This window comes from Garra rufa, chromosome 19, assembly GCF_049309525.1.
Source record: "Garra rufa chromosome 19, GarRuf1.0, whole genome shotgun sequence".
Taxonomy (NCBI): Eukaryota; Metazoa; Chordata; class Actinopteri; order Cypriniformes; family Cyprinidae; genus Garra; species Garra rufa.
Genome location: NC_133379.1, coordinates 6144703 through 6168271, shown reverse-complemented (window position 1 = coordinate 6168271; position 23569 = coordinate 6144703). Strand labels below are relative to the sequence as shown.

The window sequence follows — 23569 nt, the reverse complement described above, 5'->3', positions numbered from 1 at the left end:
ATGTGGGCGGGACCGTTAGACCTCATTCTACATTGATATTATATATAAATATATGAAAAACTGTGCATTTTCCCTATGGAGAAAGTTTAAGTTATATATCGCCTGTACATTTTGGGCTGCATTAAGATCGAATTGTCCACCATGTTTAACTGAAATAGTAATAAAACTTATTAAAATATGCTAGATTACTACAAAAACATATTGACGATTCATAATAAATCTTATGACATTTACAAGTCAAGTTGTATTGGTCTTATTTCTTGTGTCACAACAGTCATATTTACAATACATCTAAATATTACCTTTTTTGAAAGCTAATTTAGGACACATTCCATCAAACACCTATGTTCACAAGATGCACACATTTTACAGTTAAAGGAGTTTTGCTTCCAGAACAAAGATTTACAGGTAACTTCTGACTCACTTGTCATCCAAGATGTTCATGTCTTTCTTTCTTCAGTCGTAAAGAAAGTTTTTTGAGGTAAAAATTTCAGGAATGTTCTTGGATTTATATGGTGCCTGTGAGTTTGAACTTCTTTAAGTTTAAATGTAGCTTCAAAGGGCTCTAAATGATCTCAGCCGAGAAATAAGAGTCACTTTTTAACCTTTTAACTGTTTTACCTTTTTTTTTTGTAAAGGGCGTTTGACCTTTGCATGGTCACTTTGTAAACACTGGGTCAGTACTTCTGCAGCGATGTAGGCCGATTGGAGGACAAAAATTCATTTTTCGACATACCCTAAGTGTATTGAACCGGATACTCCGGTGCACAGAGTATGCATCGCACAGCATTTGAGGTTAAAAAGTATATAATTTTTTTTTTTTAGAAAATAACATTGTTATGCTAGATAAGGCCCTTATTCCTCGGCTGGGATTGTTTAGAGCCCTTTGAAGCTGCATTTAAACTGCATTTTGGAAGTTCAAACACACAGGCACTATAGAAGTTCGCTATATGGAGAAAATTAGTGGAATGTTAAAAAAAAAAAAAAAAAAAAACATCTTCACGACTGAAGAAAGACATGAACATCTTGGATGACAAGAGGGTGAGTAAATTATCACTAAATTGACTGCAGTTACCTGCAGGTAAACCTTTGACATCTCAAGCCATATTTCTATCATAAACACATCTGAATTATTTGATTAGTCTGTCTTAATGTCCATGACGCATCTGTTCCTGAATCCTTTCCAGAATTTCCTGCATTCGGCGCAACTGCGGAAGGAAAAAGTCACAAAAACAAAAATGACAGAAGTTTAATTACAACTCTCAGAGAAATTTATTGAAAGAGACTTTCATTGGCTGTGTTGAAATTGAAATAAGCAACACATACAAATCCTAATATTCTTGCAGTATACATACTGTACACAGTGTGCAAATCAGACTAAAGAATCAAATTAAAAATACAAATTAGTCTTTTTTTTTTAGATCACAGTGCCAAAAGGACATTGCACTTCCAGTGCATCTGGAAAGTATTCACAGCGCTTCACTTTTTCCACGTTTTATGTTTCAGCCTTATTATTTCATTATTTTCCTCAATTCTACAAACCCTAGCCCATAATGACAACATGAAGAAAGTTTGTTTGAAATCTTACCAATTTATAAAAAAGTTTTAAAAATTTAAAATCACATGTACATAAGTATTCATAGCCTTTGCTCAATACTGTTCGAAGTGATGTTTCATTAACAAATTTCAGGAGGAGCTCGCGCAGATAATTAACACGGCCAATTCATCATCAGCAATCACTTCCTAACCAGCCACTCTCCCTATCCAATTACTACAGTTCCTTTAAATAACCAAGCAGTCCTACCTTCAGCTATCTGTGATTCCAGCATCCCTCCCACCCCCCCTTTTTTCTTTTTCCTCCTGCAGAAAAGGGGGAGCGCTATTGGGTTCGGGCCAAAGGCCGAGCTCGGACCCCTCTCCCTGGGCAGGGGGAGTGCCCCGGGCTCGGGAATGACTACCGAGCTCGGAGCCCTCTCCCGGACAGCATGCCAAACACGCTTAACTTTACGCTGTTTATTATATGCAAAGCGAACTAGTGAAGTCTTTTTGAGTATGATGCTACACGCTTGGCACACCTATTTTTGGGCAGTTTCCCCTATTCTTCTTTACAGAACCTCTCAAGCTCCATCTGGCTGGATGGGGAGCATTGGTGCACAGCCATTTTCAGATCTCTCCAAAGAGATCCGAGAGTCCTTCAGGTGCCTTTTGGCAAACTCCAGGTGGGCTGTCAGGTGCCTTTAACTGAGGAGTGGCTTCCGTCTGACCATTCTACCATACAGGCCTGATTGGTGGAGTGCTGCAGAGACGGTTGCTCTTCTGGAATTTTCTTCTCTCTCCACAGAGAAACATTGGAGCTCTTTGAGTGCCTGTTGGGTTTTTGGTCACCTCCCTGACTAAGGCCTTTCTCCACCGATTGCTCAGTTTGGCCAGGTGACCCACTCTAGGAAGAGTCCTGCTGGTTTAAAACTTCTTCCACTTACGGATAATAGAGGCCACTGTGCTCACTGGGACCTTTAATGATGCTGAAATTTTTTCTGTACCCTTCCCCAGATCTGTACCTTGATACAATCCTGTCTCAGAGGTCTGCAGGTAATTCCTTGAACTTCATGTGTTTGTGTTCTGACATACCCTGTTGACTGTGGGACCTTATATAGACAGGTGTGTGTGCCTTTCAAAATGATGTCCAATCAACTGAATATACCACAGGTTGACTCCAGTCAAATTGTAGAAACATCGCAAAGGTGATCAGTGGAAATAGGATGCATCTGAGCTCAATTTTGAGTGTCATGACAAAGGCTGTGAATACTTGTGTACATTTTTCATTTTTTAAATTTACATTTATTCATTTAGCAGATGCTTTTATCCAAAGAAACTTACAATTGGGGAATAAAACAAGCGATTCACCCTAAAGAGGCAAATCAACATAGGAAGTGCTCATAATACCATATATCAGGCATTGTTTAGATGAGTACATGCTAGATAGGGAAGAATAAGAATTTTAAATTTTTATTTTAGGGGTCATCAGATGCAAAACTCACTTTTACATGTTGTTTGAACATTAATGTGTGTTGACAGTTTGTGTACACAGCCACCCTACAATGATAAAAATCCACCCAGTGGTATTTTTTTAATCTTCAATAGTAATATGTGACCCTGGACCACAAAACCAGTCTTAAGTCACTGGGGTATATTTGTAGCAATAGCCAAAAATACATTGTATGGGTCAAAATTATTGATTTTTCTTTTATGTCAAGAATCATTAGGGAATTAAGTAAAGATCATGTTACATTAAGATTTTTTGTAAAATTCCTACTGTAAACCTATCAAAATGTAATTTTTGATTAGTAATATGCATTGTTAAGAACTTAATTTGGAGAACTTTAAAGGTGATTTTCTCAGTATTTAGATTTTTTTGCACCCTTAGATTCCAGATTTTCAAATAGATGTATCTCGGCCAAATATTGTCCTATCCTAACAAACTATACATCAATAGAAAGCTTATTTATTGAGCTTTCATATGATCTATATATCTAAGTTTTGTAAAATTTAACCTTATGACTGGTTTTGTGGTCCAGGGTCACATATCCCCTTTTTAAAATCAGGTCATTCTCAGCTTCTTGTCGGTGTGCCGGCACACAGACAGAGGCCGCTCCCACGATAGTGGATTGACATGAGCGCCTTACCACAGTCCGACTCCGATCGCCATTGTGTCGACTCAGGTGCAGGGGAAGACAAGAATGTCTCGGATTGAGCAACTGAGGTGTTCTGTTGTTGGATGTAATATTGAACATAGCAGAAGTAATTTACTCCCAAGACCTGAGCCGCTGAAGACTCAGAGGATAACGTTACTTTCGTTTTTAAAAAGGAAAGTGCCGATCCCGATCTACATATGCGTCTATGTTCGTTCAAATCACTTCTGATGCAGCTTCACCTACAGCAGAAGTGAGTATAAGGGTTTTTTATGCATCTTTGCAAATGGCCTTTCTTAATAATGTGCTTGTTGGCAAGTTGGCTAAATGCGGCTAATGTAAACATTACGGCTCATAATCCCACATCAGAGAGGGGCGGGGCGAGCAGAGCTCATTTGAATTTAAAGGGACCATGCAATAAAATTAGTAGATTTTTTGCAGAGCTGATTTTGACAAGGTAAAAGGGTGTTTTTTTACACTACTATTGAGAATTTTTTACCAAAGTATATTATACACTTTTCATTAAGACCCTAAAGAATCATATGAACTGGTGGAAAATGGGCATCCGATGACCCCTTTAAATTTGCAAAGATTTCAAACAAACTTCATTCATGTTGTCATTATGGGGTAGCCTGGCAAGCCAGACCCACATAAATGTAGGGTCTGGGCACTCTCCATAGACAGGGCTCAACCGGAGGGGTGGGATAAACGGTTGTCTTTCAAACTCCTCACCACGCAATAGGATAGCGCTACAACCAATCAGAGATGTAGTCGGTCAGGTGACGTAGTCAGAGCGACGAAGATTTTTAACAAAAATCAGTGCACTGTGCAGTCTGTCAGCTAAATAATAGACATAGATGGGCACTAAACCTTCAAAAGTAAACAAAAACATGCACAGACAAATCCAAATTACACCCTGCGGCTCGTGACGATACATTGATGTCCTAAGACACGAAACGATCGGTTTTTGCAAGAACATGAACAGTATTTATATAATTTTCTTTTTACCTTTGATACACACCCACGTCCATCTGTCATGATTCGACTCGTCACATGTGAACGCGCTTTGATGTAGTATACGCAAACACCGAAAGGGGAAATATGTAAAAAAAAAGTCCAGGGTGAGTTTGCGCAACCAAACGTAATCTTTTTCAGCTTTAAATGGGTTTGAACAACCAGGACAAGCGCAAGTAATTACCATTTTGAATAGCCGCTATATCCACAATCTCTTGTGCTGTGTAAACAATGAGTGTCGTATACACGCCACAGATCGCTTCCGGTGTTTGCGTATTCTACACCACAGCGCGTTCAGATGTAACGAGCTCCTGCTCAGGACACATGGACGTGGCTGTGTATCAAAAGTAAAAAATTATATAAATACTGTTCAGTTTTCCACGCTTAATTCACGGAACCAGGAATTCGATGTCTGACGGAACTTATGGTCGCAGGTCAGTCGTCATCATGTTAAGCCCGCCCACCGACTCGTGATTGGCCCGGTACATCTTGGATTTTTCGGAAATTTAAGTGAATTGAGAGTAACTAGACTGACCTTGGAAGCAAATGTAATTTGCTGCCGCTAGGGGCGCGTCTAGATTCTAGGCTAATTATGGGGTATTGTTTGTAGAATTTGGAGGAAATTAATGAATCTAATCCATTTTGGAATAAGGCTGTAACATAAAAAAATGTGGAAAATGTGAAGCGCTGTGAATACTTTCCAGATGCACTGTAATATTAAAGGAGTCATGACATGAGAAACCATATTTCCCTTAATCTTTCGACATAGAAGAGGTCTTTGTATGTCCTCATCATCAATAAAAAAGCATGTATGTAATAACCCTCAGAAAACAGCTTTTGGATTCGTTTGCATAAACACTGCCTCTAGCGCAAGACATTAATGAATAGTCTTCTCACCATAGGCCTCGCCCACCGGCGTTCACTCTATTAATGGCTGACATTTGATTACGCTGAATGCAAGTTTCACATCGCGTCAAAAGCAAATGGAAATTACAATCACTGCCGCTATCTTGTCTACACTGGATACAATATACAGATTCGTGTTTGCTTTTTGACACAGTCCACATGCTTCAGTAAATGGAGTAAAAGAACATTCGCTTTGACGTGTTTGGTTAAGACAGCTCATTCGCATCTACATACAGATATCAGAAGGATCCTAGCTTAAGGAACAAGTGGATCGTTTATTTTTAATGGCATTTTTGATCGTGTCAGAGGATTGTTCAGACTTCAGAGCATGTTGTTTTGTAAACGAGGCACAGGGACATGGAGAGTTCACAAAAAACATTTGTTGAAAGATGAAGCGGTATTAGATCTGACTGCAGCTGCATCCCAAACTGTAAGTAAATTATTTCATAATGCTTTGTCTGGAAATTATGTTTTATTTTGATTATGTTGTCAAAACATTCATATGCAATAGTGACAACAGTGGCTGATTACTGAAAAGCCTTAAAAGACCCGCTCCATAAAACAGGTCATTTTAGTCAGAATGAGGGTTGAAAATAATAATTTTCCCACATTTTTTTTTTTTTGGTGAGTGTGTGCATAAAATTAAGCAAACCTCTAGGAACATATGGAAAAAAAAACATGTCATGACCCATTTAAAAAAATAGTAGTTAGTATGGTTTGAATAGTAAGTTAGTATCCATTATAAACATGCACTGAAACCATTCTGAAGTGAATGAAGACATTGAATGATCTAGATAAAAAAAAGAAAAAGAAAGCAGTATTACCTCCTCATCTTTCTCCCAAATAAGGCGTTCAGTCTCACTGTCCACTGGCATCAGAGGCACAGGAAGGTCTGACATGCTGTCTCTTAGCTGGTTACACAGACTGGATGAATACAAGCAATGAAACACAATAAACCACACAGAAAGGTCAGTGATGACATATTATGATCAAATTGAGCACACCATTAATTTGCACTGCAGAATATAGCTTGATGATGTCAGTTTATCCTCTGACCTGCGTTTTCTCTCTCTGACCACCATGCGGGTCATATTCTGGATGCACTGAGCGCGGTAATTCTCATAATGCGTTTCCCGCGTCACATCCTTCAGGTCTTGCATGTGTGTGCGCACCAACATGTTCCTCAGCTTCAGGAAGTCAGAGTGAGCAGGGTTCTCCACTGCAAGAATCGAGTCAACTCATTTATTTCTATAGTGCTTTATATATTGTTTCATCTTAACAGAAAATCATGTTCATAATAGCAACGATACAAGCAATCAAGCAGTTGAGATATGCTATTTTGTATATATATATATATATATATATATATATATATATATATATATATATATATATATATATGACCCTATGTAAGTATACTGAACTGTTGGACGTGTAGATGGGCCATTCTTCAGAATTTGTGCAAAGTCAAAGTTGGAAACATCTTAAAAAAATGTGTCTCTTTCCACAATTTTTGTATGTATGCAAATTTTAATATCCAGAGTACACATTTCTACTATGCAGATAATTTTCATTTTGTATTTTCGGAAAGTTTTGAAATATTTGTCCTCTTCACAAATCTGTCAATACTGAAACAGTAATGTATAATTTAATAAGGGTTATCTTGGCTTATTAAGATTTTGCTTTTTAACAATATTTCAAGTGTGATTTGAGATTATGAGATTTGTTGTATTTTGAATCCAATTTTCATACTGATTTCAAAGTTAATTAGTTTAAATATACAGTGAACCAAACACTACCATAATATTTTAGTTGATAATTCAGTAAACTTTATTTTTGACAAAACATCCCATTTTTCGGTACTAGGTGACTGTACATTTTCTTTAGTGACAGTAATGCTTTGGTAGCCACAACATCACATTACGGAAGTGTAACCCACATACTAAAACATACTAAAATACTAAAAATTTGCATAACTTTACTAAAATTTTGTTTATTTCCCCCAAATAAAGGATCATGTGTTCCCTTTTGTCACTACCGAAACAATGATGACAGTCTTGCTCATGACTGTTTCGGTAGTGACAATTTTACATACTTTTGAAGCTAGCTCAAAGATGCTAATCACCACATGGTTAGCTAGCAAAGTTCTGAACAGTTGTGGACATATAATAACTAAATGTTATGGAATAACTCCCAAAAAGTTTAGTTATAGAAAAAAGGTGTTCGGTAGTGACGTTCTTTAAAGTTACACACAGATTTTTTATACTTCTGAACACATTTACCTCAAAATAATAGGGCCTATCTACTCACACCATGTAGATATTAGAGAGAGTGACATAAATATTTCCTGATCATAAATGTAGGCATTTAGTTAAACTCAGTCTCAGCCAATGGACTTAAACATACACTGCTACAACACTGCTTTCTGTAGTGACATGAAAATGTGGAAGACATTTTTTTTTTTACATAAAGTTTCATAATTTACAAAGAAAAAAAATATATATATTTTAACGTCACTTTTTTCTTTTAAAAAGACATTTTTAAAAACAACAATGGAATAAAATGCTAAAACTATTTCAATATCATTTTCATATGATGAAATTTAGGGGTTAGGGTTCAGGACAGCCACCTTCCAATTGCAAGTACTCACTAAATGATGATTTTATATATATTAAGCTTACTGTTTAAAAAAATATTACAGATTTTTTTTAATATTATTGTAATATTATTTCTTAATAAAAGATTTAAATCTGTTTTTTGATTGTGGGACAGAAGTTTGCACCAATTCTGTAGAATGGCTCATATATGCAACTGTGTGATAAAAAAACAAGCAGCTGAGATTTTTTGTTATACTATATATCACTTTACATGAGTATAGTGTTTAGTAGTAATAGGCGCTTTTGAATAACTGCTTCATGAAGCTTTAAAAACCCTTTTTGATTCTTTTGTTCACTGGTTTACTACAAAAACAGAGAGTGTATCAAATTGCTAAAGTCATGTGATTTTAGTAATTGAGGTTTGTTATGTAATAACTCTTGAAATGTTTAGAAATTTTAAGGGTTCACTGCCAGGGTTGAGTTCTGTGAAGCCATGAATCCTGCAAGATGACTGAGATTGTCCTCTAGTGGCACGCCATTAAAAAAAAAATGACCTAATTTCGTATCCGTTCGGACAAAGTTTGTTTGTATAAAAAGATAATACAGTTTACATTTTGCAATGGCATCCAGCTTAATATAATATATCACTGACCGAAAATATAGTTTACACTTTTCACAAATATAACAATAAAGAACACAAGATTTGATATGTAGTACATATCGCTTAACATGAGTGGACTGTGTGTATCCAGGTAAGAGCATACAGTACAGATTACTACTGCATTAATTATTTGCAGGGACACTTAATGCATCGTCAGAATGTGTATGAATAAAATATTATGTATGCACTACGCTAGAGTCCAAGTACCTTCCACCACACCCCAGGGGTACTGACGGCCTCTGAAGCGCCTGCCTTGGCTTTCAACTTGGATATTACTGCCAATTACTGCAAAAGGAATGCTGTCCTGTAACAAAGAAGGAAATCCTCATTTCAGTTTAGTCAGTGTTATGGTAGGTTTGATGTAAATATGGAGCTGAGTCAGGTCACCTTCAGTTCCTGGTGCTGCAGTTTAAACTCTTCATCTTCATCTGAATCACATTCAGGGAACTGGTAGATGTTAATGTCAAATCTGTCAATCTCCTCACGAATCTATAGAAAAAAAAAAAACATGGCAACTGTGATATCATGTATGGGCCAGTCTAGAGAATTGGTGTAAACTGTTGTCCCAAGAAACACATGTAAAAATCATTTAAGTGTTCAAATCTTAGAAGTTTAATAAGATCTTTTTATTATCTATTGAAACCCGCTTAATATATATAAAATCGTTATTTAGTGGGTACTTTCAGTTGGGAGGTGGCTGTCCCGAACCCAAACCCCTAAATTTCAACCTATAAAAATATATTGAAAATATGTTTTGCATTTTATTCCACTGTTGTTTTTAAGAAATATCTTTTAGATTTTATTTTTTTAAAGTGAGTTTCAAAAAATATATATTTTATATTTTCTTCGTAAATTATGAAACATTTGGTGACCTTTTGGTTACTACGTAACAGTGGAAACAAAAAGGAACACCTAATCTTTTATTTGGGGGAAATAAACAGAATTTTAGTACAGTTATGCAGATTTTTTGTATTTTACTATGATTTAATAGTGTTTTAGTATGTGGGTCAAAATTCTGTAATGTGAATGTAGTCGGTACCAAAACATTACTGTCACTACTGAAAATGTGCAGTCATGACCGAAACATGGGGCCTCATTTATAAAGCATGCGTCCACTCAGATTTGATCTAAAACTGGCTTTGACATGGAATAGTGATTAGCGTCACGTCAGGTTCAGAGTAGATGTACACACTTTCTCTTTTCTGAGTACGGCAGGTTTTTGAAAATGTAAGCTGTTCTTGCAGCTTGCTGTTCTAAATTAAAGGATTTGGATGATGATGGCGATCTTTCATATGTTGATGACATTAATTAGGAGTCATTTACAAGTCAGAGAGCAGAAACTATACAGTTGCGCATCAGTTCAAGATAATTTGCAATTCACAGATTTCACATCTGGAAGATGCATTTTCTGTATGGTAGGGGTAGGAATCTTCAGACACTTCACGATCCGATCCAATCCGATCCGATCCGATCCGATTCCGAGTCTGGGAGTCACGATCCAATTCCAAAATGATTCTTAATCTACATTTTTTCCCCAATTAATTCTTCTGCTGTGCAAATACATCTTTACAACTTTACATTTTAACAAAATGTAAAATTGCTGTTTCTAAGCTTTTTGTTCATAGTTGTAGTCTCTGTATGTCAGTACTGCCATCTTAAATGTAGGTGTGTGAATCTGGTTTCAAGATTCAATTTAATTACGATTTTCATTATCAACTAAATATCACCATGCGTCACATTCTCAGTTGTCAATATTACTGCACATGGCTACATTTTCTTATACATCTGATATCAAATTTATTTTGTGCAAAATTTACTTCATTTTTTTTCATTGTATGAGCAGGCTACTTTTTAAAACAATTACTTATTTAAAATAAGTGTTCTTTAAGTATCCAAAAGTTTACAGACCATAGTTATTGGTTTTTCTTTTTTCCTCAGCATTATTGCCATTTGATTATATCTGATGAGATCATAGACAGTGGCAGCTTTAACAGGCTGCATTCAAACTAATGCACAGATCTATTTCAATATATCAGATGTTTTGTTCTGCTCTGAAAACATAACTGATTGTGTGTACATCAGTTTTCTATAAAAATATTTGAAAATGCAAGAGCATTTAACTGCATCCGCAATCGAGCTTTATGACAAACAAACGCAAAGTGCACGTGAAAGTCTGTCAGTGTGCAAGTTTTGTGCATCTACTAGTTGAAAAATGGTATCTGTGAGGATTTCCAGTCAGGTTTTAGACCATATCATAGTACTGAGACTGCTCTTATTAGAGTTACAAATGACCTGCTATTGTCAAGCGATCGTGGTTGCATCTCTCTATTAGTGCTACTGGATCTTAGTGCTGCATTTGATACTATTGACCACAACATTCTTTTAAATAGACTTGAAAATTATGTAGGCATTAATGGTAGTGCACTGGCATGGTTCAAATCGTACTTATCTGACCGTCATCAGTTTGTGGCAATAAATGAAGAGGTATCATTTAGATCGCAAGTGCAGTATGGAGTACCTCAAGGCTCAGTGCTAGGGCCATTACTTTTTACGCTTTACATGTTACCCTTGGGAGATATCATCAGGAAACATGGTGTTAGCTTTCATTGTTACGCTGATGATACTCAGCTCTATATTTCTTCGCAGCCCGGCAAAACATATCCATTCGAAAAAATACTAGCAGAATGCATAGCTGATATTAAAAACTGGATGGCGAATAACTTCTTACTGTTAAATTCTGAAAAAACAGAGGTACTAATTATTGGACCTAAAACCTCCACAAGTAATGACCTAAAACACAGTCTAATACTAGATGGCTGCTCTGTAAATTCGTCGTCATCAGTCAGGAACCTAGGCGTCCTATTCGATAGCAATCTCTCCTTTGAAAGCCACATTTCTAGCATCTGCAAAACCGCATTTTTCCATCTTAAAAATATATCGAAATTACGACCCATGCTATCAATGTCAAATGCTGAAACATTAATTCATGCGTTCATGACCTCAAGGATAGATTATTGTAATGCTTTATTGGGTGGTTGTTCTGCACGCTTAATAAACAAACTCCAGCTGGTCCAAAATGCAGCAGCTAGAGTTCTTACTAGAACCAGAAAGTATGACCATATTAGCCCGGTTCTGTCAGCACTGCATTGGCTCCCTATAAAACATCGTATAGATTTTAAAATCTTGCTAATTACTTATAAAGCCCTCAATGGTTTAGCTCCTCAGTACTTGAACGAGCTCCTATCGAATTATAGTCCTTCACGTCCGCTGCGTTCTCAAAATTCTGGCAATTTGATAATACCTAGAATATCAAAATCAACTGCGGGCAGCAGATCATTTTCTTATCTAGCGCCTAAACTCTGGAACAATCTACCTAACACTGTTCGGGAGGCAGACACACTCTGTCAGTTTAAATCTAGATTAAAGACACATCTCTTTAACCTGGCTTAACACATTTCTATAATTCAAATCCGTTAAAGGATTGTTAGGCTGCATTAATTAGGTCAACCGGAACCGAAAACACCTTCCATAACACCTGATGCACTCGTTGCATCGTAAAAAGAATGGCATCTACGCTAATATTAGTCTGTTTCATTCTTATTCCGAGGTCACCGTAGCCACCAGACCCAGCCTGTATCCGGATCAGATGGTCACTCCAGTCCCCCGGATCCAGTCCGTACCCAGCTTAGATCATGGATCACCACCTGGAGATGACTTCAATAGCCATGGATGTCAACCAGATGAGCTCCAAGGCGGATCATCAATAAAGACCTCGCCAACCTTGACGGCCATCGGCGCTACACCACAGGATCCTGATGAGTTCTCTACAATCAGACATTGGTACAAACTGTTGTTTGGTCTGGCCAGAGGAGAACTGGTCCCCCGACTGAGCCTGGTTTCTCCCAAGGTTTTTTTCTCCATCTCTGTCACCTGTGGAGTTTTGGTTCCTTGCCGCTGTCGCCTCTGGCTTGCTTAGTTGGGGACGCTTTCCAGCGATATCGTATACTATTTGAACTGAACTGACGATGATATCACTGAATTCATTGATGAACTGCCTTTAACTGAAAATTGATTGTTACAATAATGCGTTACTTACACACTATTGTGCTGTTTAAATACTGTGCAGTTGCTTTGACACAATCTGTATTGTAAAAGGCGCTATATAAATAAAGGTGACTTGACTTGACTTGACTAGTACTGCATTCCAAACGCCATAAATTAAAGCATATCTAAAGTATATCTGTGCAATGAAGCCAGTCGTGTCTCTAGCGCACACACGTGCCATATGTGGGGGGAAAAACAAGCTCAGATTCGATTCTGAAATATTCTGAATCGTTTTAGAATCGTTTAAGAGAGAATTGCGATGCATCGGAGAAACGTTTTTTTTCCCCACCCCTATAAGTACGTTAATTCTATGAATCACACGCACACATATTTGACAGATGATCATAAAATCAAATTTAGGATGGTTTCGGTGCAACATTTTATAAATGAGGCCCGAGATTCAGTATACTGAATTATTATAGATGTTTTGATCATATTTGGTTCAATGTATATTCAAACTAACGAATCCTTAAGTTTGAAATCAGTATAATCAACTTTTTGCCTTTTACAAAGAAAAATTTGATTCAAAATACAATAAATCTCATAAATCACACTTGAAATATTGTTAAAATTGTAATAGTTATTGATGTACATCTAAAAACATAAAAAATACATATTTACAATGTAGATGTAAGCTAAATCCTTATAGGTTAATATAACCCTTCTTATTAAATTACATATTTCTCTGTTTCGGTAGTGACAAATTTGGGGAAAGGACAAATATACAATATACAAAATACAATAATTAGCTGCACAATTACTAGAAATGTGTTTCTTGGATATTATACAGTTTGCATACATACAAAAATTGTGGAAAAAGAAATATTTTTTAAGACATTTCCAACCAATTCTGTATAATGGCCCATAAATACTTTTTATACAGTGCATACACACCTTCATTTTCATTTTTCTGACTTCCATTGGAGTAAGGCTATCTGCTTTGGCCAGCACAGGCACTATGCTGACCTTCTCATGTAGCATCTTCATGAACTCCACATCCATCGGTCTGAGACTGAGAAAAGAAGAGAAAAAACAGTCACTCCCACAATTCCAGAGGTAAACTCCAGATTTAGGCTTTTCATTATTAAAGTGATTTAATCTCAAATAGTCTTTGATAAATATGGGTTTTACAACAACCAATGCTGATGCCAATATTTGGGAAGAAAGTAACAAAAATGGGACTGACGTAATAGTAGCTAAACAGTTCTTTTTCAGATTAAAGGTTGTATCAGCGATTTCTAGCCTGAAACATAAAGTGTCAAATTCAGCTGACCTTTCATCACGATCCGCTCGCTGCCTGCCCCATAAATTGTCTGTGATAAAACCGCGTCTCTCTGGTCAGCCTAGGGTCCGAGATATGCCAAAAAAACAATCGGCACTATCAACCTTTCCACAGATAAACAAACAGTGTTCCAACCAATCAGCGTCAGGGGTTTGGTGTTGTGGACTTTCGCTCCGCCTCCCTCACATCCCTGTACCAGTAGGAAAGTCCACAACACCAAACCCCTGACGCTGATTGGTTGGAACACTGTTTGTTTATCTGTGGAAAGGTTGGTAGTGCCGATTGTTTTTTTGGCATATCTCGGACCCTAGGCTGACCAGAGAGACGCGGTTTTTTCACAGACAATTTATGGGGCAGGCAGCGAGCGGATCGTGAAGAAAGGTCAGCTGAAATTGACACTTTATGTTTTAGGCTAGAAATCGCTGATACAACCTTTAAGGTCATAATTAACTGAAACTGAACTGAACTGAGTAGAATTAACTACAGACTATGCTTCTAACCACAGGTTAAGAGCTGTAGTTCTAACCACACAACTTGGTGATGCCGTTTGTGAATCTTCTTTGGAACTTTGGTTTCAGAAAACATTAAATTGTTGATAATGACTGAACTTGCAACCACTGTAACACTCCTTTCAGGAAACCCAGACTTGGTTGAAATGTTAATCACTACTTGTAAATGACAAGCACTTGTACTTGTTTTGTCAGGAAGCGTTACCCGTGGCCAAAAGGTGAGATGAAGTAGAGGCAGCAGTGTACACGGTTGTCCTGAATGTTTTTACGGTTGAGGCCACTTTCATCACGAAAGTATTGCTCAAACTGCTGGTCAATGTAGTCCACAACTGCCCTCCAGCTGTTACAATTAACATAAAATTGAGGTGAAAATGAGCAAAAGCATTTGATATACATTATCTCACAAAAGTGAGACCCCTCACAACAATTTTAGTATATCCTCACAAGGAACAATTCTATGAAAATACTATGAAATGAAACTTGGATATATTTTAAAGTAAGCAATGTGCAGCTTGTATAGCAGTATATATTTGCTGTCTCCTGAAAATAACTCAACATACAGCCATTATTGTCAAAATAGCTGGCAACAAAAGTGAGTACACCCTAAGTGAACTTGTCAAAACTGTGTACAAAGAGTCAATATTTTGTGTTAGCAACATTGTTATCTGGCACTGCCTTAATCATCCTGGGCATGGAATTGACCAGAGCTGCACAGGTTGTTGCTGGGATCCTCTTCCACTTCTTCATACTGTAATGACACCACGGAGCTGCTGGATGTTAGACACATGGTGCTTCTCCACATTAAGCTTGAGGATGCCCCACAGGTGCTTAACAGGGTTCAGGTCTGGAGACGTACTTGGCCACTCCATCACATTCATCTTCAGCTTCCTCAGCAAGGCAGCTATCATCTTGATGGTGTGTTTAGGATCATTATCACGTTGGAAAACTGCTGTTCGGGCCTAGTTTCTGGAGGGAAGGCATCATGTTCTGCTTCAGAACGTACAGTACATGTTGGAATCCATGTTTCCCTCAATAAACTACAGCTCCCCAGTATCAGCAGCACTCATGCAGCCCCAGACCATGATGCTGCCACCACTATGCTTGACTGTAGGCAAGACACACTTTTCTTGGTACTTCTCACTAGGGCATCGCCACACGTGCTGAACACCATCTGAGCCAAACAAGTTTATATTAGTCTTATCAGACCACAGGACATGGTTCCAATAATTAATGCTCTTGGACAGGTTGTCTTCAGCAAAACGTTTGCAGGCTTTCTTGTGAGCCAGCTCAGACTCGTTGCAGTTTGTGGCGTATGGTCTGAGCACTGACAAGCTGACCTTCTACTTCTGCAACCTCTAAAGCAATGCTGGCAGCACTCATGCATCTGTTTTTTGTGGAGAGCAACAATTCTAATTCTCAAATCCTCAGAGAGTTCTTTGCCATGAGATGCCATGTTGAACATCCAGTGGTCAGTAGGAGAGAATTGTACTCAAAGCACCAAATTTTAACTGCTCTAATACAAGATACACAACTTTGTATGGTCCTGTCAAGCAGACAAAAATAGGATGAATGGACATGTGGCTTTGCATTGTTAAATGACATATTGCTGTTATCACTTAGGGTGTACTCACTTTTGTTGCCAGCTATTTTGACAATAATGGCTGTATGTAGGACAGTAAATCTACACTGCTATACAAGCTCCACATTGACTACTCTAAAATATATCCAAGTTTCATTTCTATAGTGTTTTCCCTTGAGAAGATATACTAAAATGGTTGCAGAAATGTGAGGGGCGTTCTCACTTTCGTGAGATACTGTACTTACTTTCACACTGTACTTACAGTCACAAAAACAAATGTTATTATGGTTATTTAAGAGACAATATGACACATTTATTCTATTTTCTACCATTTCTAATAATTCACATTGCAGGTCCACCTCTCTGTGTTGTTGACAGCATCACCGAATCCTGGCGTATCCACAATGGTGAGTTTTAGTTTGACTCCTTTCTCCTCTATAGCCACAGTGTGTTTCGTGATTTCCACTGTCTGTGAGATCCGCTCTGAAATGGGTCAATGAAGAACAGAAACGTAACATTTGAATTCATGTTTTCATGTGGTTTTAAAAATGTATTCCATTTTTAAGAAAGGTTACTGTATTGACTTTAAATATGTCATGTGGTGTAACCATTTAGTAATAACATTAACATATTTTCCTTACACCTTGAATACATGGTCATATTTTAAGCAGTATTATAATGTTTTTAAACTTGTTTTTTAAAGTATATCCACCTCATGAATTTCTAAATGTAAAAATGTAAAACCTAAACTAACTTTACTTGTCATTAAGTCAAATTATTGAATATCTTAAGAGACTTACAGACCTTTTTTATTTCTGTATATTGGTTGCGCCACATGACCTCAACAGAGGTTTTTCAAATATTTGTAATATTTTATCAAAATTAATTTTAATTCAGAAATTGATTGTGTTTGTCACGGTATTTATGAATTGCAGGTTTAATGTATTCTTAAATAAATTATTCGATTTTACAAACAAAAATGTGTGTTGTGACAATCTTTGTATTAAAGTAGTACATTCATACAAAGATTGTTTTACTGAAAAACATTGTTCTTTACAATGTTATTTTAGTATCATTAAACTACTATTATAGTTTTTGGTAATTAGATTTTATTTGTATATTTTCTGTGTTCATTTTAATATTATTTAATATAAGTTTTAGTTTTTGGTAAGTTTTAGTTTATTTAGTCTGAGCTATTTCAGTACTTCAACTTTAATTACGTTGCATAGAAAACTTGCTCAAATAAATAATATTTTATTTATTTTATTTCAGTAAATGTTTATTTTTAATAAGTATTTTTTTTAGTTAATGACAATAACCCTATCTCTTACCTTCAGCATTCAGCATCTTTCTGTCTTTGTAAAGGTCTGTGAGGAAGAGACTGTTGACAAGTGTAGATTTCCCTAAACCCGACTCCCCTGGACAAATCAAAAGAAAGTTTAATTGTACATCAAATATAATTTTTACTTTGTGCTTTTGATGACATACAACATGATCTCACCTGCCACCATAAGAGTAAAGGCAAAGCCCTTCTTCACAGATTTCCTGTGCACTTGGTTAGGCAGCGTTGCAAAGCCAACATACTCCTTATCTTGATCCTAAAAGTCTCAAATGGTGATGTGATTTCAAAATAAGTATTTTCACAACCAGATCCAGAGCAAGCAATCAGACAGGCTTTAGTCAACATTATGCATCATACACAGGACTGACATTACCTCAGCAGAGTCATAGGGGTCAAATCTGCCCCAAGGACTTTTCGGGCGAGAGGGGCTCAGGGGAGAATCCAGAGAGCTCATGGAGCTGAGCTGTCCACGGCGGGGTATCTCCGGCTCGGAGCCAAGGTGACTTCTGTTCATTGGCCGTGTGAAAGTGGGTGTCCCTGGAGTATGAGGGCGGGTGCTGCCATCTGGCTCCCTGTCCATCATGGGCATCTCATGTCCAGAGAAGGTGTGACCGGATCTAGGGGGCAGGTCTCTCATGGTATAGGCCAATTCAGCATCCTCACAGTCTTCAATGGCTAAACTAGACAACTGCAGATATGAGACAGAAATTACTGTATAGTTTTAGTTTGTATAAACTTAATAACACTATATACAATTGAGGTCAAAAGTTTATATACACCTTGCAGAATCTGCAAAATGTTAATTATTTGACCAAAATAAGAGGGATCATACAAAATGCATATTATTTTTTATTTAGTACTGACCTGAATAAGATATTTCACATAAAGATAGAGAAAATAATAGTTGAATTTTTAAAAACGACTCCGTTCAAAAATTTACATACTCTGTTGTTACCTGAATGATCCACAGCTGTTTTTTGTTTTGTTTTTTTTGTTAAGTGATAGTTGTTTATGAGTCCCGTGTTTGTCCTGAACAGTTAAACTGCCTGCTGTTCTTCAGAAAAATCCTTCAGGTCCCACAAATTCTTTGGTTTTTAGCAATTTTGTGTATTTGAACCCTTTCCAACAATAACTGTATGATTTTGAGATTCATCTTTTCACACTGAGGACAACTGAGGGACTCATATGCAACTATTACAGAAGGTTCAAATGCTCACTGATGCTTCAGAAGGAAACACAATGCATTTAGAGCTGAGGGGTGAAAACTTTTGAATTTGAAGATCAGTGTTAATTTTAACTTATTTTGTCTTCTGGGAAACATGTAAGTATCGTCTGTAGCTCCTGAAGGGCAGTACTAAATGAAAAAAAAAGATATTTAGGCAAAGTAAGAAAAATGTACACATCTTCATTCTGTTCAAAAGTTTACACCCCTGTCGCTCTTAATGCATCGTTTTTCCTTCTGGAGCATCGGTAAGCATTTAAACCTTCTGTAATAGTTACATATGAGTCCTTCAGTTGTCCTCAGTGTGAAAAGATGGACCTCAAAATCATACAGTCATTGTTGCAAAGGGTTCAAATACACAAAAATGCTGATAAACCAAAGAATTTATGGGACCTTAAGATTTTTTCTGAATAACAGCAGGGCAGTTTAACTGTTCAGGACAAACAAGGGACTCAACTATCACTAATAAAAAAAACACAGCTGTGGATCATTCAGGTAACAACATAGTATTATGAGTCAAGTGAATGCAAACTTTTGAATGGGGTCATTTTTTATAAACTATTTATTTATTAACTATTATTTTCTCTTGTGGACTAATGTAAACATCTTTTATGTGAAATATCTTATTCAAGGCCAGTAATAAATAAAAAACAACATGCATTTTGTTTGATCCCTTATTTTGATGAAATATTTAATATTTTCCAGATTCTGCAAGGTGTATGTAAACTTTTGACTGTATATAAACTATAATAATCAGCTTGAACAGTTAAGGTTGCAAAACAAGTAGCATATTATAGATTATCAGTTTTCAAAGAGCTTGACAGACCTAGTCCCCATTTACTTCCATTAGCTATATAGAAATGTTTTGGAATTAAGTATTCTTTTGGAGTAGCCAGAAAATCATACACAACTTTATTGTCAGTTCCCTCAATTCACCTACATGATGTTCCAGACCTTGTTATAAAACACAAAAAGACATGTAGGCCTATTATAGCAGAATGTACCGACAACTTATTTCCATACAATTAAAGTGTATGGAGACTGGCTGTCCAGCTCCAGTTTTCATTTATGACTTTTTTTCTAACCTAATTATATGCTTTTTTAAAACAAAATCACACTATCATATAGCTAAAAGAACAGAACACACTTAACAGGTCTGAACAGAGACCAAAAAAAGTTCCTTAGTTACAGTACAGATTCATTGCAGGAAGTCGCTCAGTCTCTAATGCAAACAACGTGACCTGCATTCAGCCTGTCACTGCTCATTAGTCCAGACACATTAATACCTCACACTAATGCTCTGATCTCCAGTAAGATGCTGGAGAAGTGGGGGTCGTGAATGCTGGCACAGTTTGATTGTTTTGTTATAACTCTTACTACATTTCTAACTTTAATAAGGAGATGAACTGTTATGCATCCATACCTCAGGATCTGGTGTCAATGAAAGTGTGTAAACAGAGAGAAAAAACAATATTAATTCAAAATGTATACAGAATTGGACAGCTGCGTTAATGACCTATATTTTCAAATCCATAGAAAATGTATCGTGTTTATTTAAGTAAAAAAAAAAACTTACCACGCTGCCTGTACATCGCATTCACGAACCGGTTGGTGGTCGACGACAGGTGCTCCATGTTACCAGACGGAGTTTACATCAACTTGTCAATGCTCTAAATGTTTTTCTAAATATCGCTTTTTCTATGTGGAATTTATTTGTGGAGTTAATCTCCGCACTGTAGATAACGTTACTTTCCTTGCCCTCTAAATGTTCGGTACATACGGATAAAAGCAGGCTAAGTGTCCAATTTGACAACGGCTCAGTGCGATCAGTGAGAGCTGTGCGTCGCGTTCACTTGCAGTGTCCTGGAAGCGTTTCAGTTGCGTCGCGCTAACAAACAAGTCTTTGATTGGTCGAGGTGCCGACGCCAGACTAAAGATACGTTGGTTGCAATGTTTGGATGACCTAATTAATATTCACACCCGCAACCTCATTTAACTGAATATAGGGGCTCTCAAGGCACATTTTTAAAAGTGTAAAGCGTTCCCCCATTTAAGGGGAGACACTGCAGGCAAAAACACTGCTTTTCTGTCTGTTCTAAGTATTTTCTGAATTATGGAGTGACAAAATGAGATACCCAAAATTCCTTCTGTAAAACATTTGACTCTAATATGTCAAAAAAAAAAAAAAAATGAAACAGAATTTTGAAACTGACTTCATCCAGTGTTTAGATTTTTGTAATAGAAATGTATGCAAATTAGCACATATTTCATTAAACAATGCCTCATTTGCATGTTAAAACATAACATTTTAGTGAACTTGTAATACAAATTTTTTTTTGCAATTTTCAATGTATTCAATTTTTTACCCTATTCACCTGCAGTGTCTCACCTTAAAAACACAAAAACATCCTCAAGTGCAAGGATAAAATCTAAAAGAGCAAAGACATCCATGGTTATGCACATTGACCAACACCAACAAAAAAGCAGAAAGCAATCACCCAAAAAGTCACTACATAATTTACAGCAAGCTCAGTTGCAGTAAACTGAGTATCCATTAATATGGTAATTAATACTGGCGTGAAGACCTATTACTGGAGGAACCATGACGATGATGGCTGGAATGACACTGTCTTCCAAGATTTTGTTGGTGATTTGTCTGAATGGAGTGTCATTGTACTCCATGCTTTCAATGGTGCAAGTTTAATTTGAATCCCCTCCAAAATCTAGTCCATGTTGCACCTGAGTGTTGATGTCCCCCAAGTTACAGCCTGTGTCATGTCCAACTGTAGTGATGATGTCCCTCCAGCTTTATTTTTGGCACTTTGTTTAAAGGGTAGTTGATAACTAACATAAAATAATGTAACTTATTGAATATTCAGCAAAATTTAATTTAAATTTGTATTTATGAGGCATTTTTAAAGGCAAAAATAGTGCAGCATCTCAATTAATATATAAATCAGAAGTATTTTTAAAGGTGCCATAGAATGCATTGATACAATATTTTCAATTGTTCTCCTCTATCTACATAGAAGGAATATGGCTTAGGTAAGGGCAAAAATTCTCCAGAAACGGTTTTACATGTCCATTTACAACCCTAGGATGTGTCCCTAGAATGAAATGCTCTGTTATTACCTTATTTGGAAGGTTCATGAATAATAATGATGAGCTCTGCTCTGATTGGCTGTTTCACAGAGCGGCTCATTTAGCTCTCACACAGCAGAAAGGAAACACATGGAGGAAAATATATATTTAATTACGGAGCTCGAGCTGCTTTTGAATGCACGATAACTTTTTACTTTTACTTTTGAGATTTGTGATCACACGTGCTCTGTGTAACGTTATACTACAGCGGCAGTACTTAAAACATTTGACAATTTTAGATGCTGTCAGCGGTGATCAGGATCTGCAAATCATTCGCCATAGTCCGCGCAGTCATCTCTCCTTACTCTGATTTTGTGGTAAGTGAAATTTTATGTACTGCAATGTAACAGGCTACCGCTAGCAAGAAGCTAACCGTGTCCCTTCAGTGGCTCGCCTTATTTTATTAGAACGCCTTATTTGTTTTCCTTGCCTTTCTGAGTACAGACACCAACCCATTCCTGCACGTAGCATCTCCTGCACAACCTGGAACATAACATTTATTTCCATGATTTACGTTATTGTCCTCGCTTTGTTTTAGCCTATACCGCAGAGCATCTGATGATTCGCTATGCAAATGTTGGGGGCTTGACTATTAATGATCCTGAGACTATTACATCATAGTCAGTGTTATGTTGAAATTGGCCTCTTTTTCAGTGGTATTTTGCAAACACCGGATTTATAAGACGGAGGAAACGATGGTGTTTAAGACTCATGGTATGTCATGTCCATGTACAGAACTGTTATTTAACTATGCCAAGGTAAATACAGTTTTCCATTCAATGGCACCTTTATAAAAGTTCTGCGATTGATATTTTATGTTAACACCTCTTATTTATATTTTAACATCAATTCATGCCATTATGAAATCAGTATTTAGCAGTGTAAAGGAGGCTGTGGAACATTTAACTATTCAGAGCACTTGATCTGTCAGACCTGTTTGGAAATGCTTTACATGCTTAGAATTTAAGTTCATGAAAATGGATGAAATGGTTGATTGAAATGTTATGAATTGCATTTAACAGCAAAAACAAATGAATGGTAAATCTTACACAAATACATTTTATTGTTTTGTTGTTCGAGTGGCATTGTGAGTAGGCTGTATTCTCTGTTTTTCTCTCAGTCACTGTTTCAACTTCAAACATCTCGTGTCAACATTAATCATAGACTACAAATTATTTTTCAATAGACAACTCCCATTGGCAACAGTTTGTCATGGACTGGTTTAAATCCTTTCATTCCTTTCTGTTTTGCTTTTAGGAAGGTTATTCCACCCTGTTATTTCTTGCCAATCAAGACCAAGTTTCTACAATTTTTAACAAACTTTGGATATTTTAACATCTTATATTCAACACACAGGTCAAGGTTCACAAAATTATCCAGTTTCAGGATTCTGACTACTACGTAATGGTCCTACAGCAGCCCATGCCCTGTAAGGATTAAGGTCCTAGGCCCACCGGTTCACACAGGACAATGCAAGCGGATAGACCTGAGTTCAACAGCCAAGGCCCCTCATCCTTAGGCTC

General features: G+C 36.9%; 1 protein-coding gene across 1 annotated transcript; it reads right to left on the bottom strand.

Moving 5' to 3' along the window:
* Positions 1-630: 630 nt before the first annotated feature.
* On the bottom strand, positions 631-18367 carry septin4a (septin 4a). Its single transcript, XM_073824425.1, has 11 exons — positions 18057-18367; positions 17843-17939; positions 17673-17759; positions 16701-16824; positions 14968-15102; positions 13866-13983; positions 9255-9356; positions 9075-9171; positions 6666-6828; positions 6434-6533; positions 631-1208 (listed from the first exon to the last, which is right to left on the bottom strand). The coding sequence occupies exons 1-11, from the start codon at positions 18318-18320 to the stop codon at positions 1149-1151; spliced, it is 1347 nt and encodes a 448-aa protein (XP_073680526.1). The 5' UTR covers positions 18321-18367; the 3' UTR covers positions 631-1148.
* Between the last annotated feature and the right edge of the window lie 5202 nt (positions 18368-23569).

Bases quoted from the DNA above. Each gene is read 5' to 3' on its own strand.
- septin4a (XM_073824425.1), bottom strand. From the start codon at position 18,320: ATGAGAGACCTGCCCCCTAGATCCGGTCACACCTTCTCTGGACATGAG. The intron at 17,760-17,842 runs GTGAGATCATGT...TGATTTGTCCAG, and splicing joins CTTTACTCTTATGGTGGCAG to GGGAGTCGGGTTTAGGGAAA. The intron at 16,825-17,672 runs GTAAGAGATAGG...GACCCATTTCAG, and splicing joins AAAGATGCTGAATGCTGAAG to AGCGGATCTCACAGACAGTG.